At 39.5% G+C, this 15,376-nt stretch overlaps 1 protein-coding gene across 1 annotated transcript; it reads left to right on the forward strand.

Annotated features, from left to right (window-relative positions):
• The first annotated feature begins 6,251 nt into the window (after positions 1 to 6,251).
• On the forward strand, positions 6,252 to 7,277 carry dpm3 (dolichyl-phosphate mannosyltransferase subunit 3, regulatory). Its single transcript, XM_014013172.1, has 2 exons — positions 6,252 to 6,329; positions 6,529 to 7,277. Exon 2 carries the CDS (start codon positions 6,567 to 6,569, stop codon positions 6,843 to 6,845), a length of 279 nt encoding a protein of 92 aa, XP_013868626.1. The 5' UTR covers positions 6,252 to 6,329; positions 6,529 to 6,566; the 3' UTR covers positions 6,846 to 7,277.
• Positions 7,278 to 15,376: the final 8,099 nt, after the last annotated feature.

Here is a 15,376-nt window from a genome sequence, read left to right on the forward strand (position 1 = left end):
ACTCTGGAGGGACTGTTTCTCAGCTGGCCTGGGAACATCTTGGGATTCCCCTGGATGAACTGGCCCAAGTGGCTGAGGAGAGGGAAGTCTGGGTCACCCTGCTTAGGCTGCTGCATCCATGACCCGACCCCAGATAAGCGGCAGAAAACGGATGGACGGAACCTTCAGGGAGGATATACTTTAGTTCGCTCATACTGATGATCTGTCCACTTCATCATTTACCCAGAATGCTTTGCGTGTAAATAAAATGGCTCCATCCGTGTTAAAATACATTTTTTAAAATTTACAAAACTAAACAGCCTACAGTATTTTTACAGTCTTTATTTTACAGTTAAAATACATGTTCATCAAATAAAGTCTAATGTTACAACTAATCGGGGATCCCTTTAAAACTGCAACATGCAATGCCAACAGATATGAAACATTTTTATGTGCATGGTAACAAAGTAGGTGCAACAAAATGTAACTTATGTTTTTAAAATTTTAATTCTTGATTTCAATTAGTGCCTTATCTGAATACCCAGAAGATGTTGACAGTTTGCCATTGATCAATCCCATCACTATGAGCAGTTACAACCATAAACCAAATTCCCCTCTTTGTCCTATTAACACCCATTAATCAAACCCCTGATGAGGTCAATTTATTCTCGTCTAGACATGAAGCCCTTCATCATCCGCCCCCTTGCTGTGAGCGCCACACTGACCCGCAATAATGTATATATGATCAATATCTTTATTGGTCTTGTATGTGGAGTCGGATGTTGAAGGAAGCTGTGCCGTCCAATTTAAAATGGCCCGAGGGGAACATTCATATTCGTGTGCCAATTAGTTCCACTGTCAATAATGATAACGCTGAAGGGCGCCATGTTTCAGGGTGAGAACAGATGAAGGACGAAGACTTTGGGAATCTTTTGCTTCATTGTTAATAGCTTTTACACTGACAAGGATCATTTGATCAAACCCGAACACACACATATTGTTGGCGCTATGGTTGTGGTTGAGGGGGTTTTGTGTTATGGGGCAAAATTACACAAAGCATGAAGATAATGAGCAGCGACATCTCGCAAAGGTCAACAAACAAAGCCCAAACGGGGCAAACAGAGGCTGTGTGATGAGATTCATTAGGACAGCAGCGAAACCGTCGTGGGTGAGGACAAGGAAGCACATTCCTTCACTGTTTCAGCCGAAACAGGTGTTCCTTTCCTGAGAGCAAACAAGCACTGCTCTCATATGGTTCTGGCTGGTCACACATGACCACATTTTGACCCTACGGCAGTTTGAGTGACCCGAGACATCATTAGTTAGCACATGGATCCCACAGCTATTATCTTGGATATTTCATACTTACTGCTGTCACTAAGTGAGCTTGGCTTGTGGATATTTATCAGGTGCCTGTTTACAAATGTAAAAGTTTTCACGGCCCTTGATGAGAAACACCAAAGGACTCTCAGTCCTGATTTGTCTACAATGACTAAACTCTGCAGCGTAAAGAAGCTTCTTCATTTTCATGCAACATAATCTGACAAATCTGGTATCAGACAATTACATACTCATAACAGAAAAGAAAGGACATTTGTGTTTGGTACATTTTTTGCTTATTGGTAATAAATCATGGTGGGCACCTGCTTGGCAGCACCTTGGGGGTTCCAGAAGCTCAAAACAACTATCAACAGCAAAAGCAAAATAAGCTGTTTGGCAGAGAATTGGCTATTTTTTSATGTGCACAACCCACTTACTCAGCTCTACTGCTCACCCCACAAATGCATGATCCTTACAAATGTGGCATCATTTAAAAGAGAAATTATGAGCATTTCCAACAGTACAAGARTTATTGCCAAGAAGCATCGTTACAACAAATAAATAATCAACCAAACACAAATTTCCTCACTTTTTGTGCTAAATTTGTATGGGACAGGTATAATTCAAATAAAGCACCCTCTTAAACCAGAACTATTTTTAGGTCTGAGGTATTTTGGTTGGTATTTTTTTTCTGACCACAAATTATTTGGAATTTCCCAAGCAGATTAAAAGAACTAGCATTCCTTGAATGCATTCATGCCGCTTGATGACTTTTATACCACCATGATAAAATAAGACTTGTGTTGATAAATTGTGGATTTGCACCTGTTTAGGTCAAACCTTATGTGTAAATTTATGCTATATCACACGATGTAAAATTCATAATTCAAAAACAATTTATCAATTTATATTGTGATAGACATATAATCAGTATTAATAGAAAACAACAACCATGTATATCATGATAGATCTGCGATCGATATCAATGGATAATGTGTCCAATGAATTGTCGGTAAGCTCACTGAACTRTGATCCAGAATCACAGTATTCTGGCAGAGGAAAGGCCATAGCTGCTCGACCTCTCACAGCCCAGCTAAGATTGGTGGCAACAGTTAGCTCACTCACTKTTTGCTAAGCTAGCAACAACCTGTTGAGTAACATGCACAGCAGCAGTTTCACCACCATGTCCCAAAAATATACAAATACAAAATAACGACATAGAGTGAAAGGAGAAAATGAGTGCAACAGCTCAAGAGGCCATTGTGGATAAAAGAGGAAAGGTCACATTACCGGTTTGGCAGTAATCAGCCTTTTTTTCTCCTGGTTCTTATTTCAAATAGATGAAACAAAAAAAATATTGATAATGAACGATATGAAGCTTATATCATGATACATTTTTAAGCCACATCGACCAGTCTTTGTGTTATTAAATAATTATAAATAATGCAACTTTGATCCTCAACTTCTGCAGGTAAGATATTAATTTCTCATATGCATTTCACATAAACCCATTTAAAAGGAAAAAAAAAATCCCTTTAACTCAGAGATCTAATGACAACACAGCACTCAGCTTTTGTCTCCAGCTCAGGAAACAGAGGGTTCCTGTTTTGGACTTCAAGCTCTATTGTTATCTTAAACACCATTTTGACAGCGTACTCTCTCTCTCTCTCTCTCTCTCTCTCTCTCTCTCTCTCTCTCTCGTCTCTCCAGTTTTTGCATCACAAACTTGAAAAATGTTATCTATCCACATCTTGATCCTCACATAGCTGTTTAGCTACACACATTTTTATCGGGTCTTTACACTTCACTAATATTGACAAAATCAGAAAGATAGAGTCAACAGAACTCTCTGGCCCCCCCCCCCCCCCCTGTTTTATCTGTGCTTCTTATCTGATCTGTCGTCCTGGAACCACATGCAGTCACTTCTATTTTTCGCCACCGAGGCGCATAAATTTCCTTCGATGTTGCTTTTGTCACTTTTCACAACCTGTCTTCATGAGTTTATTTTTTTCCCCTTCCCTGCTCTGCCGTTCTCCTCAGGCTATATTTTCCTCTTCTTTTTGTGGGAACTGAGGCGCTGCGGTCCAGCTGAATGTGTGGGGATTGAAGAAAAGTCTGGAGAAGCAACAGCTGTATTTAACGCACCATTAAGGTCACTCCATGTTCAAGCTGCACCTGCAAATCCCCTAATTTCACCCRCTCTCTGTTTAAAGCTCTCTCCTGTCTGCTCCCTCCCCGTGTTGCAGTTTGGTTACTTGGTCAGCCTTTATTTTTGCTCCTCAGCTTTCTCTCTGCCATCCTACCATCCATGAAATGCCCCCCACTCCCCTCTCTCTGCTCACTATTTTCCCTCTTCTGAATCAAAAATATCTGCTGCCCCCTGCTCTGCCCCCTCTTGCTCTGGTACCCTGAACCCAATGTCCTCTGTTTTGTTTGCCTCGGACTCGGCCTTTGTGTCTCGGTGCCTCTGCCACTCTCATTTTCTCAGTTTCATGCCCCTCCCGCTCGCAGGCTGTTGTGTTGTGTCTGCCAGGCCTTCTCAGCTGGAGCGCAGGTTTCCTGAAGTACTGGAACGGAACAGGAGCTGGCAGGGAGATACGCTGAGAAGAGCCAGCCTGAACATTCCCACTGAGGGTCACACACGCTCACACTGCTGCTCATACACAACAGTTCAGACATGATGTATGTAATAACCACAAGTGTCACGGAMAATCTCAGAAGTGAGTTTATTGTGTCAGTCCAGTGAAGTTCACCCTTAGGGTGCTATAAATCAGATCAGACTAAAATATGGAGCAACTATATCATGTTGAATGCATTAAAGTTTAGATCTCTTGAAGTGGGGGTTCTGTGGAAAAGTTATAAGCAAATATTATCTTATCTGTTGTAGGTAGAGCTTTAAACAGCATCGGTTTAGGAGTCAGTTGCTCTAAAGGGCCCATTGTAGGCATTGAGCTCTGGGAAACCCCCTCCCACTGTGGTAGGTATACATAACTGCACAGGGTTTCTTTGAATAACAGTCTACACTCAGAGAAAAACAAAACAAACATCAAAATCAGTCTTTATTTGTACACAAATTTGTCCTGGTTAAAGCTACACACTTTTCTGCAGACAACCAGATTCTGGAAGCACATACATACAGTATACATACATATATATACGTATTTATATATGTGAGGACGTCTGTCTCCATTGGCCAACAGCGGGGATGACTTATCTAGGCTTTATYTACTGTTTATCTATGGTCTTGTGTATGAGTGATGATAGTATGGAGCCGGAGTTGGATCGACAAATTGAAGCCTCATCCTCAGTAATGAGAGCGTTGCTTTGGTTGGTCATGGTGAGGAAAGAGCTCAGCCTTAGATATAGGATGAGGAGCTCTGTCATCCAGGGGGAGTAGAGCCGCTGCACCTCTGCTTCAAAAGGAGTCCATTGGGTTTGGGCATCTGATTATGCCTCCTGGGCACCTCCCTTTAGAGGTGTATCTGGCATGTTCTTTAGGAAGGCCCCAGGAGGGATCTTCTCAGGCCTGGGACCACACTGGGGATAGGGATATCTATCTCTAGACCTGATGRCTTRGCAACTCGTCTAGGGATAAATGACTGCAGATGGAGATGGAGTTTAATTTCGGCCAAATTGAGCAGTACAACGGATTGCTGTTGTCTGTTTAACCCAATCTGCACAGATTTATTTGATCACCTAAATCTTGATTAAGTTTATATGAATACAAGCTTAAGCAATGTTCTTATGTGATGCTGAAGCAGACTCATATGAGCTTTTCTTTGGGGTCAGACTTTTTAGCAAATGCACAATATTCATCTAAAGACCGACTCGTAAATGCTCGTCAAAGAAAACTGGGCTTATTGATTCCCACTTGCAGAAACTTCACATGGCACACAGATTATTTTCCAGTCTTGCCTTCTACAGTCTCCATAAACAGAAGAAACACACCCTCCACTCCTCCAGCAGGCGCACAGGTCGTCACTCACAATATTAACACAAATGTAGACAAACATAAACACCACCCTCCTAAGAATAACTCTCAATTTTTCCCTAAAGAATGYTGTTTATTTCTCAGTGGCTGCTTAGTGTATCCCTCTCCCCAGCTCAATGAATGTTGTTTACATCTCCTGCTCCTGATTTCACCCTGGAGAAATCAGTGCCCTCTGCACCTGGTCAGTTCACAGCCCTGAATGAAAAGACATYCCACACAGCACTAAGGCAGAGCCCCCCGTGGAGCCTAATTAAACTGTTGTTGGATTCCTCACTCAACATAGATAGCTTTTAGCAACAGTAATTTGGAGAATGGCTTTTCTAAATGAGTAAACTGAGCCTGAGAAAGAGTTAGAAGTGTTAAAAGCTTGGCTGGGGAGGCTCATAGATGACTCAGTTGAACTGCAGATAAKTGTTTATTTATCACAGCTGAATACTGATGTAGGCCTACTTCATAAAAATCACTCATAAGAAATAAATCTGATTTAATTTTCTTAACTTTGTTTACACAGACTTCATTCAAGTGMACAAAACCCCAAACAGATTCAATGTAAGGCATTTAACAAATTGATAAATATCTGTTGAGCCCTYTGAGTGCCATATTTATTTCACAAGTTAGACTGAAATAAATGTGACAAAAATATGAACACAAAAAATGTGTCAACTTGGGCAAGGTTCACAATAAAATAATCACACAAAAACTGTAAACTACAATTGTCACTTTTTAAGAACATAGAAATGTGCAAACAAATGTGCAAATTATGCAAAAAGATGGATGTAAAAATTAAAAATAGAAACTAAAAATGACATTTTTTTTAATATTTAGTATGTTTGGGTTTAGCTTAAACACACATTGAAAGAAATATACATCGAAATGTACTATTATTATTACAAAAAAATGGTCAATGACGTTTCTAACAGAAATGAAAGCTGATTTGTTGACTTTTCAGAGCGCTGCAATTGTCACTACATTTCCCACAATGCATCACGTCTTACGACGTCATTAATCCGCGCAAAGCTGAGTTGGCTTTTGAAAGGAGGTAAACATGCTGGCTTGTTTTGTATTTAATATGTAACGAACAACATTATTTTTACACACTTTTTATTTTTCACGAGTGTGTTATTTTCGTGAGACTATTTCYCTTATTACAACTTTGTGTTTGTTTGTTCTTTCGACGTGTTTTAGCTCGACAGGCTAACCGGTTGCTACGTCACAATGCTAACACGGTTCTCTCGTAGGTCGTTTGCAAAGAAGCTCCGTCCGAAAGTTTTCCACCATGACGAAACTGATGCAGTGGTTGTTCGGCGTGTCGCTGCTAGGTGCAGCTTGGGCTTTGGTCACTTTCGACCTGTTGAACCTGAGTCTCCCGCGGACGTACCGAGAGGTCGCCTGGCCGATGCCCGTCTACCTGCTGGTGGCGTTTGGCTGCTACTCCCTGGCCACGGTGGGGTACCGTGTGGCCACCTTCAATGACTGTGAAGAAGCAGCCAAAGAACTCCAGGATCAGATCAAAGAAGCTAAAGAAGACTTAAGAAAAAAGGGCTTGAAGCTGTAGGACATTTAAGGAACCAGAAACTTTAAGACTGTAGAAAATGACTGAACAGTTTCATTCATAGTTCAGTGTACTCTTTTGGATTTCTTAAACCTGTTGCTTCTGAGTGAAACTGAACATAAATTACAATTACACTACCCAACAAGTTACAGCTGTCTTTTCAGTGAGGTATAATGTTTCAGAAAAGGTGCACTAAATGGCTAAATATGTATTTCTGTGAGATACAGATACCTGAAAACKTTTTGGTTGTGCTGCGTTCTTCAGGTGCTTTTAATCTGCAGGTTTCGAAGTAGACATTCTGTGTGTGTCTGGAGACATAAGTCCTGTCAGTGCAGATGGATTTAGATTTTATCTGTAAAGAAGTTTACATTCCTTTGTTCAGTGTCCTTTGAGGTATTGCAGAAAATTAATTAAAATAGGAATTTATTTTCTAAACCGATTCCTGTTTGTAGCTTGGGGTGGGTGTCAGGTACATCTGTGAAGTATATATGTGGTTATACAGTGAGTTTCTTTTGCAAGRGTTACCCACATTGCCTTAAGGCTTCAGATCAAACCTCGTAATGCCCACCTCTGTGTAATAGACTGCGTCTGTTAGTCAAGTATTAACATGTAAAACACATTATACAAAAATTCCCTTTATGCAGTTACGTATATTTGATCCAGAAAATGAAATCTAAGCATATAACTCTGAAAGTGTTTGAGGTGGGCTGTTTTGTTTTTTTAAGTGAGCCTTAAAGTGCTGCTTGTGCTCATTTTCGCTGAGTCCCTGCTGTGTATAAACAAAGCATAACTTCAGCAAAGGCATCATTATAGGGCTTCAAAAGATCCCATAACTTCTGAACAAAATGCAAAAGAATTGGCAACCCTTTCTCTCTGTGAGAGCTCTGGCTGTTGTGCTGCTTGGCTGCAACGCCAACCCCCTGATTTTCTACAAGCTGTTGCTTGAGAAGACTGGATGAAAAGCAACTAGTTGCTTAGAAAATCTAATTTGGCAAAAAAAAAAAAAAATAAATAAAACCCCACAAAGGCAGATACATTTTTACTATGAGCTAAGTAAGACATTTTTTTTGGGAAAAAAAAAGATATTTAATCTCCAAACTATCAAATGCATTCATTATTTCAGGGCATTTTATGTTTTAACAGCATGTAGGCTTTTTTAAATTCCCTTATTGGAGGCATATAATACATAAGCTCCCTCCCAGACTTCAGCTTTTTATAATAGCAGGTCTAAGTAGATGTAATCTGACGCACAGACAGAAAATGTCTGTAAAAGCCACAACAGATGACCTCAGATGCTCCCAACATTTTTTGGCTCCTGGTCTTAAATTTCCGAGCATTTTGTTTGCAGCAAACACGCGGCGACCACCAGCACAGATGAGAGGCAGGATTCACAAAAGAGGATGCACCTGATGGAGCACAGAGCAAAAAACTGTGACTGAGTAATGGTTTCATATTTTATCTGTATGGTCTTACGTGGAGTTCAAAGTTTGGCTCGTTGTGAGAGAAAGCCACAACTTCAATTCTTAAAGATTCATCTGTAAGAATCATTAAATAGGAGGCATCGTTTCAGCCGAGCAGCAGGACAGACCATGAGTTGTTATCTGACTCCTTCACTGCTGTAAGACTACGACTAAAACTGAGAGCCTATTATTCTCTGTTGCTGGTTCAAACTTCAGGTTAAGGTCTTTTCTTACACGAGCTTTCCTACAAAGTAATTCAATAAGTTGTAGGTAACCGTATACTTCTTTTTTTTTTCCACAAGCAAATTAAATTTTCATGATTTTTTTTTCTTTTGTAAATTGCCTTGCTGCAACACAAACGTACTTTATTGTAGACTATTTCCAGAAAAAGGCAGAGAAAGTAGCTTTCCATAAGGAATAAATGACTCCAGCTGCCTTGCACATCAAAGTTTTAAACAAAGGTTATGTTTAATTTGTCCATGCTGGGAAAGATTACACCAAATTTTAGCTCAAATTCTGGAAAAATGGCTGTATTCTTGTCATTTTTGTGTTTAACTTTGTATAACGAARGGGTCCAGCCATTTTAAAATAGATTGATTCCAAAAATTGGGCATCTAATATTACTTTCTGAGAGATCAAACAGACACAGAGGCAATTACATGATGTGTGTCCGTATTTCCCATAAAGCAATGCTGCATTTTTAACCCAAATTAAAACTATTTTAGAAAAACAAATTGTGATAGAAACACAAAAGTTACACAAAAAATACAAGTCTGGTTCTTGTGAATTTCCAGCACTTTGTGTCATACAGGGTTCCCATGGGTCCTTGAAATCCTTGAAAGTTTGTGAATTGGGAAAAAATGATTTCAAGGCCCTGGAAAGTTTGGAAAACGGACAAAAATTACACTTGTCCTTGAAAGTCCTTGAATGTTTTTTTTTAAGTTCTCTACTCACACGACAGATTTTCATCATCTATAAAAATAATAAAATAAAATAAAAACCTTACATTTGTTGTGGTGGATTACTCAGGATTACGGTAAACTGATGTGGCTTTCAACAAATAACGTGAGCCATAGTCATAGTTTTACCCAATCAGAGCAGAGGAGGGCGGGTCTTTCTGAGTCCAGGTGAGAGCACCACAATTCCTGTTCTCACCGAGCCTCTGGACATGTTCACATCCCCTCCTCCCAAACTGGGCTGCCCAACCTCCCAGTACATAATTACATGTCCATGTATTGTGGACATGAATGTAGGGTACACATTTAATCCACTTTCTTCTATGTTGTTCAGTTTTTCATTGAATTTACATGATATTAAACCTGTTTATTGGTAACATTCTGCGGTAGGTAATTACGGTCACGCGTGGTTTTTGAATTTGAGGAAATTGGTACTGGAAAGTCCTTGAATTTGATGTTGACCAAGGTGTGGGAACCCTCATGATTAGGCTTCAGGGTCAGAGGAGCTGAGCTGCCTTTTATATTTATTTAAAAAAAAAAAACATTCGTCTTCAACCAAGAAGGTGTTTTGAAGCTGAAAAACTAAKCTTTCTTCATCCTAAGGTGGCTGAATGAGAGGCTGAATCAGAGCTGACAAAAAAGAGGAAACTTGAAGAGGATTTAGTCTCGGCCTTGCTGCACGGCCCCTCTGAGACCTTCAGACTTTCCTAGAGACGCTCTGTGACGCTGCTGAAAACAAATCTGTCTCAAGAGGCTGAGAACTGAGGCTAAAAAAAAATGATAGGTTATCATGTTTGTCTTCTGAGAAGACTTTTTTTTTCACCACCCACACGTTCACAGCAAAACCTCAAACCCATCCTGAGACAGACCGAACGTAAGGATTCGTCAAGGCCTTGAGCTGAAAGAGTCATTTCTCCTGCCGTTTTAATATAAAAAATGTGACAAAATACTCCACTGAGTTGTGAGTTTGATGGGAATTTGTATTATTTTATTCAATTTAAAATAAATATATGTATGAGTGCAAAACGCAGACAGAAAAACCAAAGACATGAGCTCGAACAAGACAGATGACCCTGGCAGTGGGGACAGTAATTGGCAGGACTTTTCGGGAAGAGGAGACCACACCCCAACCGCCAACCATGGAAGGGGACCAGAACGTGCCCTTAGTGACCTCGATGTTCCAGCTTATTCTGTAAAACCAAGGTGTTTCCGTCACCGCGGCCTCATCTCAACCCGTTGTCATGTGAACCTTTAACACGCTAAAGCAGAAAAAGGAATGAAGGCACTTTCGAAACATTAAAGGGGACATTCAAGAACATGAAGTGGATTGTCGCTGCATTGAAAACAACGTGAAATCGGGGTTGAAAAAGAGTCACTTCTGGGTCAGAGTTTTGTCTCTGTGCTGCTTGTGAACAGCTGCTTTGATGCTTACAGGATACTGGGTTTCTGTTCAGGGCAGCTTATAAATGCTCCAAATAGCCACAGAACCATTAAGTGACCTCCCAGAGGTCCTGTACGGCAGATACTCCTGGCTTTTGTGAGCAGAAACGTACGCAGACATGCAGGCAGGGACTGGTTGTGTTCAGCTGATGGGAGATTTGACTCAGCCCAGAGACGCAGAGATGGACCAGCTGGTCAGGCCAAATGTACTCTGAGATGTAGCTTTCATTACGGTCTCCCAGGTTTTAGTAACACACCCGGTCAGCGTCACTACGACTCTGTTAAAATTTAAACGATGCAAAGAAGACAGTTCATCATGTGGTGCAGTCATGCATTCATTTATTACATTTACACTCAGGCGCACCTTTATGAAAACACACAACTGTTTGCCAATACAAAATTATAGTTGGTAAGTTCAGACCTTATTTGGCCATTCCATTGCAAATAATTTGATGTAATAGTTCAGAAAAGGAAAAAAATATAACAAATTGAATGGTTTGAAAAATATGGCTCACACAGAATATAAAATGCAGCACCGGGAGAAACTAAATGCAAATTTTCTGCGCTCCTAGAGACTCCACAACAAATGCATTTACTGTCTAAAAAAGTAAATGTTGTGTCCTCATAAAAAAATCAAAACTGTGTTTCTAAAGTTTGCCATTGTTGAAGAAATTGTTTCTTTCATTTTTTGTACTAAAAATGTTTTCAATTTAACACCAACCTAGGTTTAGTTAGTAGCACAAACGTTTCCTACTTTTATGAGTTAATTCATTTGTTTATGTTACTGAAAAATCCACAGGTTGCACTGTAACTTTATTAAGGTTTAGGTTTTGTTTTTCAGACGCTCACTTCCTGTTTTATTTTGTAGAGTCAATCTCTTATCTGTCCTTCCTTCCCCTATTTTTATATGTTTTTTGCCTTTTTTTTTTTGTAATCAGCGCAACTGTTTCTTATGGTGATCCCTTGAGGACAAAAAWTTCCCACGTGACACCATATTAAATTAACATGTGAAACACAATTTGGCATATTTTTTGTCTCAATTTAGAACAAAAACATTAATTGGTTTCACAAAAGCATTTGAGCTGTAGTTTATGTTAGGGACTTTTTACAATAAYCTCACTTAATTTACCAGATTTACTGATAATAACGTACTTTTATGAAATCTATTAGCTTAAAAGTCACAGATTTTCATCTGCTGGGAAAACAATAATAAAATTAGATATTTCTTGTTTTCTTTTTAGCCAACTGTAATTTCTGATTACCACAAAAGTACTTTACTTTACTCCTATTTGAAAACCTAAAATAACATGCTAAAACACATATTTAAAATGATTTACCTTCAAGTTGTACTTCTATATAACTTGAATATTAGTACGCTTTTGGATTGTTCAGTTTTTTAGTTTGGAACAACTTAAAACTTTGAGTTGACTTTTCATAAAATTATGTCAGCAGGATTTGAATCCTTATTTGAACAGAACTAGATGATTTAGACAAGTCTGACTTAAATTTGTAAATTAATAAATTTACTCAGATAAACTTAATTTAATTACTTGTTACCAATTGCAGCAATTGATTGAAGTTGGAGCAACTATTATCTTTTTACAGTGCACACAACATCATATAATGCAAAATACAGGTTGTCTGTCGGCTGTTGGAGCAGTAAACATGAGCATTTTGTGTAAAAACAAAAACGCTTGTGTGAGTTTGCCTCCTGTGTTGTTCACACCATCTCTAATGACTTTGGTTTCATTTTTGTGTGTTGTCATCGTGTCAGTGAAAGTAATTGTGGTTTTCTGTTTGCTGGTTAGCCACAGGGCCTATAAGTTGAACGCACTGAGCTAAGTCATCATTGTCTAAAAGAACAGGGTGGAAAACCCGTCATCAACTAGATTTTTGGAAGTTTTCCTAAACGCTCACAATGATGAAGCTCACGGTGCACAAAAGAGCTAAAAACAAATCCACGAGAGGGGTAATAAGAGCATTAGGGGTGGCCAAACCAGCAGTTTGGTTTATGAGAACAAAAGAACACTGGTGTGTGTGTGGAAGAGAGAATCAGGCCTGAATGTCTTCAGCAGACAACAGTGGTGGATAATTACAGGACTCTCTTCGGTGTGAAGAAAAACACTTCGCCAACATTTAACCCTCTAAAGGAGGCGGGGACATCTTTGACTGTAAAAAGACTTCATAAGGGCAAATAGAGATGGTTTACCACCCAGTTAAACACATTCARATCCAGTAATACTAGAAAGAACATGTTGATCTGGGCTGTATCAAGTTTTTCAGTCACTTTGGATCAACACAAAGCCTTGCCTCTTTGTAACCTGTAAAAAAAAACATTGTTCCTGTTTTTGTGCTCCGTGTTTATCTCCTGACAGCCCATAACCTTTATTACGGCGCTAAATATTTCACACTTGCTGTCCACATTTGCACAAGCCGGTGTGCTGAACGAGTGCGTAAATAAAAAAAAGAATTGTTCCCTCCTGACGAGCTTTTGCTCAGCTGAGCTTCCTCCAGGGGTCCAACGGTTAAGGGTCCTGTCCGATCGTCACAATTTATGACCACCTCTTTGAAAACATTGGGGAGCTGTTAAGCTGTGGCACAATTTTATCTTYTTGACTTTTTGTTTTGTTTTTGGTGCTACAGCTGTTTTTACTGTCATGGCCATAAAGTCTTCCCATGGACAGGGAGAGGCAGGAGAAAGAGTAATGTTTTGTCACGTAGCTTCGAGACAAGCCTGGAGAACATGGGTGTGTGCGGTGAAAACTGAGCATGAAGCTGAAATAAAGACAGCTAAGGAATCACATCTGTGCATTTAATGTTCKTGCCACAGATAATCCAAAACATTGCCTGGATCTCTCTTTTCCTTTATCTCATTTAGGGCACTTTTTTTCCTTTTCTCACGCTGCCTCGGCCTTGATTCTGTTTGCCTTCTGTCACATTAGTTTGTAGGAGCCATTATCACTGAAATTGGCTGCCTCAYAGATCTTTCCGGTGTAATCAGGAGGAGGAATGGGTTTGGTTTCCCAAAAGCTCAAAATCACCTTAATTCTGAGGGGGAAAAAAGGTTATTTTCCCCTCCTTCTTTAGGATGAAGAAGCTGGGAAGTTTGAGTGTTACTTCTTTGTCATGAATATTTACCCCATCACCCATTAGGAGTGTAACTAAGGGCGGTGTGCCGTGGCTGGATGCTGATAAATATGTGCTCTACATGCTGCAGTAATCCTGCATGGCCCAATTARAGCGATGCAACAGAAGCGTGGTAATCCGTTTGCTCCTCATGCTTCAGGAAAGTTATCGAGAAAGGCCGAGTATTCCACTTTTCTGCGAGAGAGAGAGAGGGGCTCAGCCAAGAAGAAAACGAAGTGTCACTATTACTTTCTGAGATTTGTTACTGCGTGTTGGAGCGTCGCACACTGAAGAGGCTGCCGTCACGCTCTTTGGCTCCGAGCGGCCTGGAGATAAACGCTGCAGCTTGTGTTGGGCCGTTGTTTTTCTTCCGTGGCAGARGCAGGTGTTGTGGTAGACATAACTTCAGTCTGAAAACTTCCTACACACGTTTGCTCTTTTTCTTCTTGCTCCTTAACACAAATAATGTCTGGTAGAAACGCTTTGTCCTCTTTGTCCTTATCAAAACACTTGGTGTGCACAGGTTATATACGTGTGTTTCTCAGTAACTGACACTGACATTTATACAGCCTATTGATAGAGCAGACATAACAGTGCCATGCAGGTGCAGATCTTTGCTCCATCTTTTCCACTAAAGCAGAAGTGTCAAACTATGATGGAGTATTAGGGCCACACGTTGAGATTTTTTTTTAATAAAAATGAAGTCAAAATATTAAATGACATGTCTGATTTCTATTTCTGTGTCGGCTTGGACCTGCTGAGGACAGCCTCCAATACAATACATGCCACTGTGTTTGTGACTGTTAATGTAATGCAGCAGTTAATTGCAGTGCCATATGGCTTGAATTTATGATATAAATCCATAGAGTTATACAACAGATATCAAAACATAACTTCATAAGATGCTCAACATTCCTCGTTTTAATGCAGTGGTAAGACTGCTTTTTCATGTTGGAGTTCTCGTAAAATTATGACTTTATTCTTGTAAAATTACAACWGTTTTCATATTTATTCGACTTTATTCTGGTAATATTTTGACTTTATTTTTGAATGACCTTTTGCTCATAACATTATGACTTTATTCTCGTAATCAAAAAAAGAAATCTTGCAGTTTGGCCGTAATACTCCATCATATCAAACTTAGTTACACAAGGGGGCCAAAATTCTAAATTTGGCTCAAGCCATCTTGGTCAATATTTATTAAAATAATAATCGTAATTTAAAATGTAGTWTAACAAATGATGCTTGTAGAAACACAAATGACAGCTGGAGTTGGATCAGTCTCATTTCATGTTCTCTGTTGCTTGTTCCAAATCAAAATCACATTATTGAAAAATCCCATCGTATATTTCTTGGCTTTAAAGTTGCCCATCTGTCATGAGAGGATTGCACTGAGTACAAGAAGCATAACTTTCTTAAGCATTAAAATGAGCAATATATAATGTACGGATAAAATGTTAAGGAGGGCCAGACTTGGCCCGTGAGCCTTGAGTTTGACATGTGCACTAAAGCATAAGTGCCTTCTGTGGTTGGTTTTATATATATATATATA

Source organism: Austrofundulus limnaeus, unplaced genomic scaffold (assembly GCF_001266775.1).
Source record: "Austrofundulus limnaeus strain Quisiro unplaced genomic scaffold, Austrofundulus_limnaeus-1.0 Scaffold98, whole genome shotgun sequence".
In the NCBI taxonomy this organism is placed as follows: domain Eukaryota; kingdom Metazoa; phylum Chordata; class Actinopteri; order Cyprinodontiformes; family Rivulidae; genus Austrofundulus; species Austrofundulus limnaeus.

Coding starts and splice junctions, on each gene's coding strand:
- dpm3 (XM_014013172.1), top strand. CDS start 6,567: ATGACGAAACTGATGCAGTGGTTGTTCGGCGTGTCGCTGCTAGGTGCA.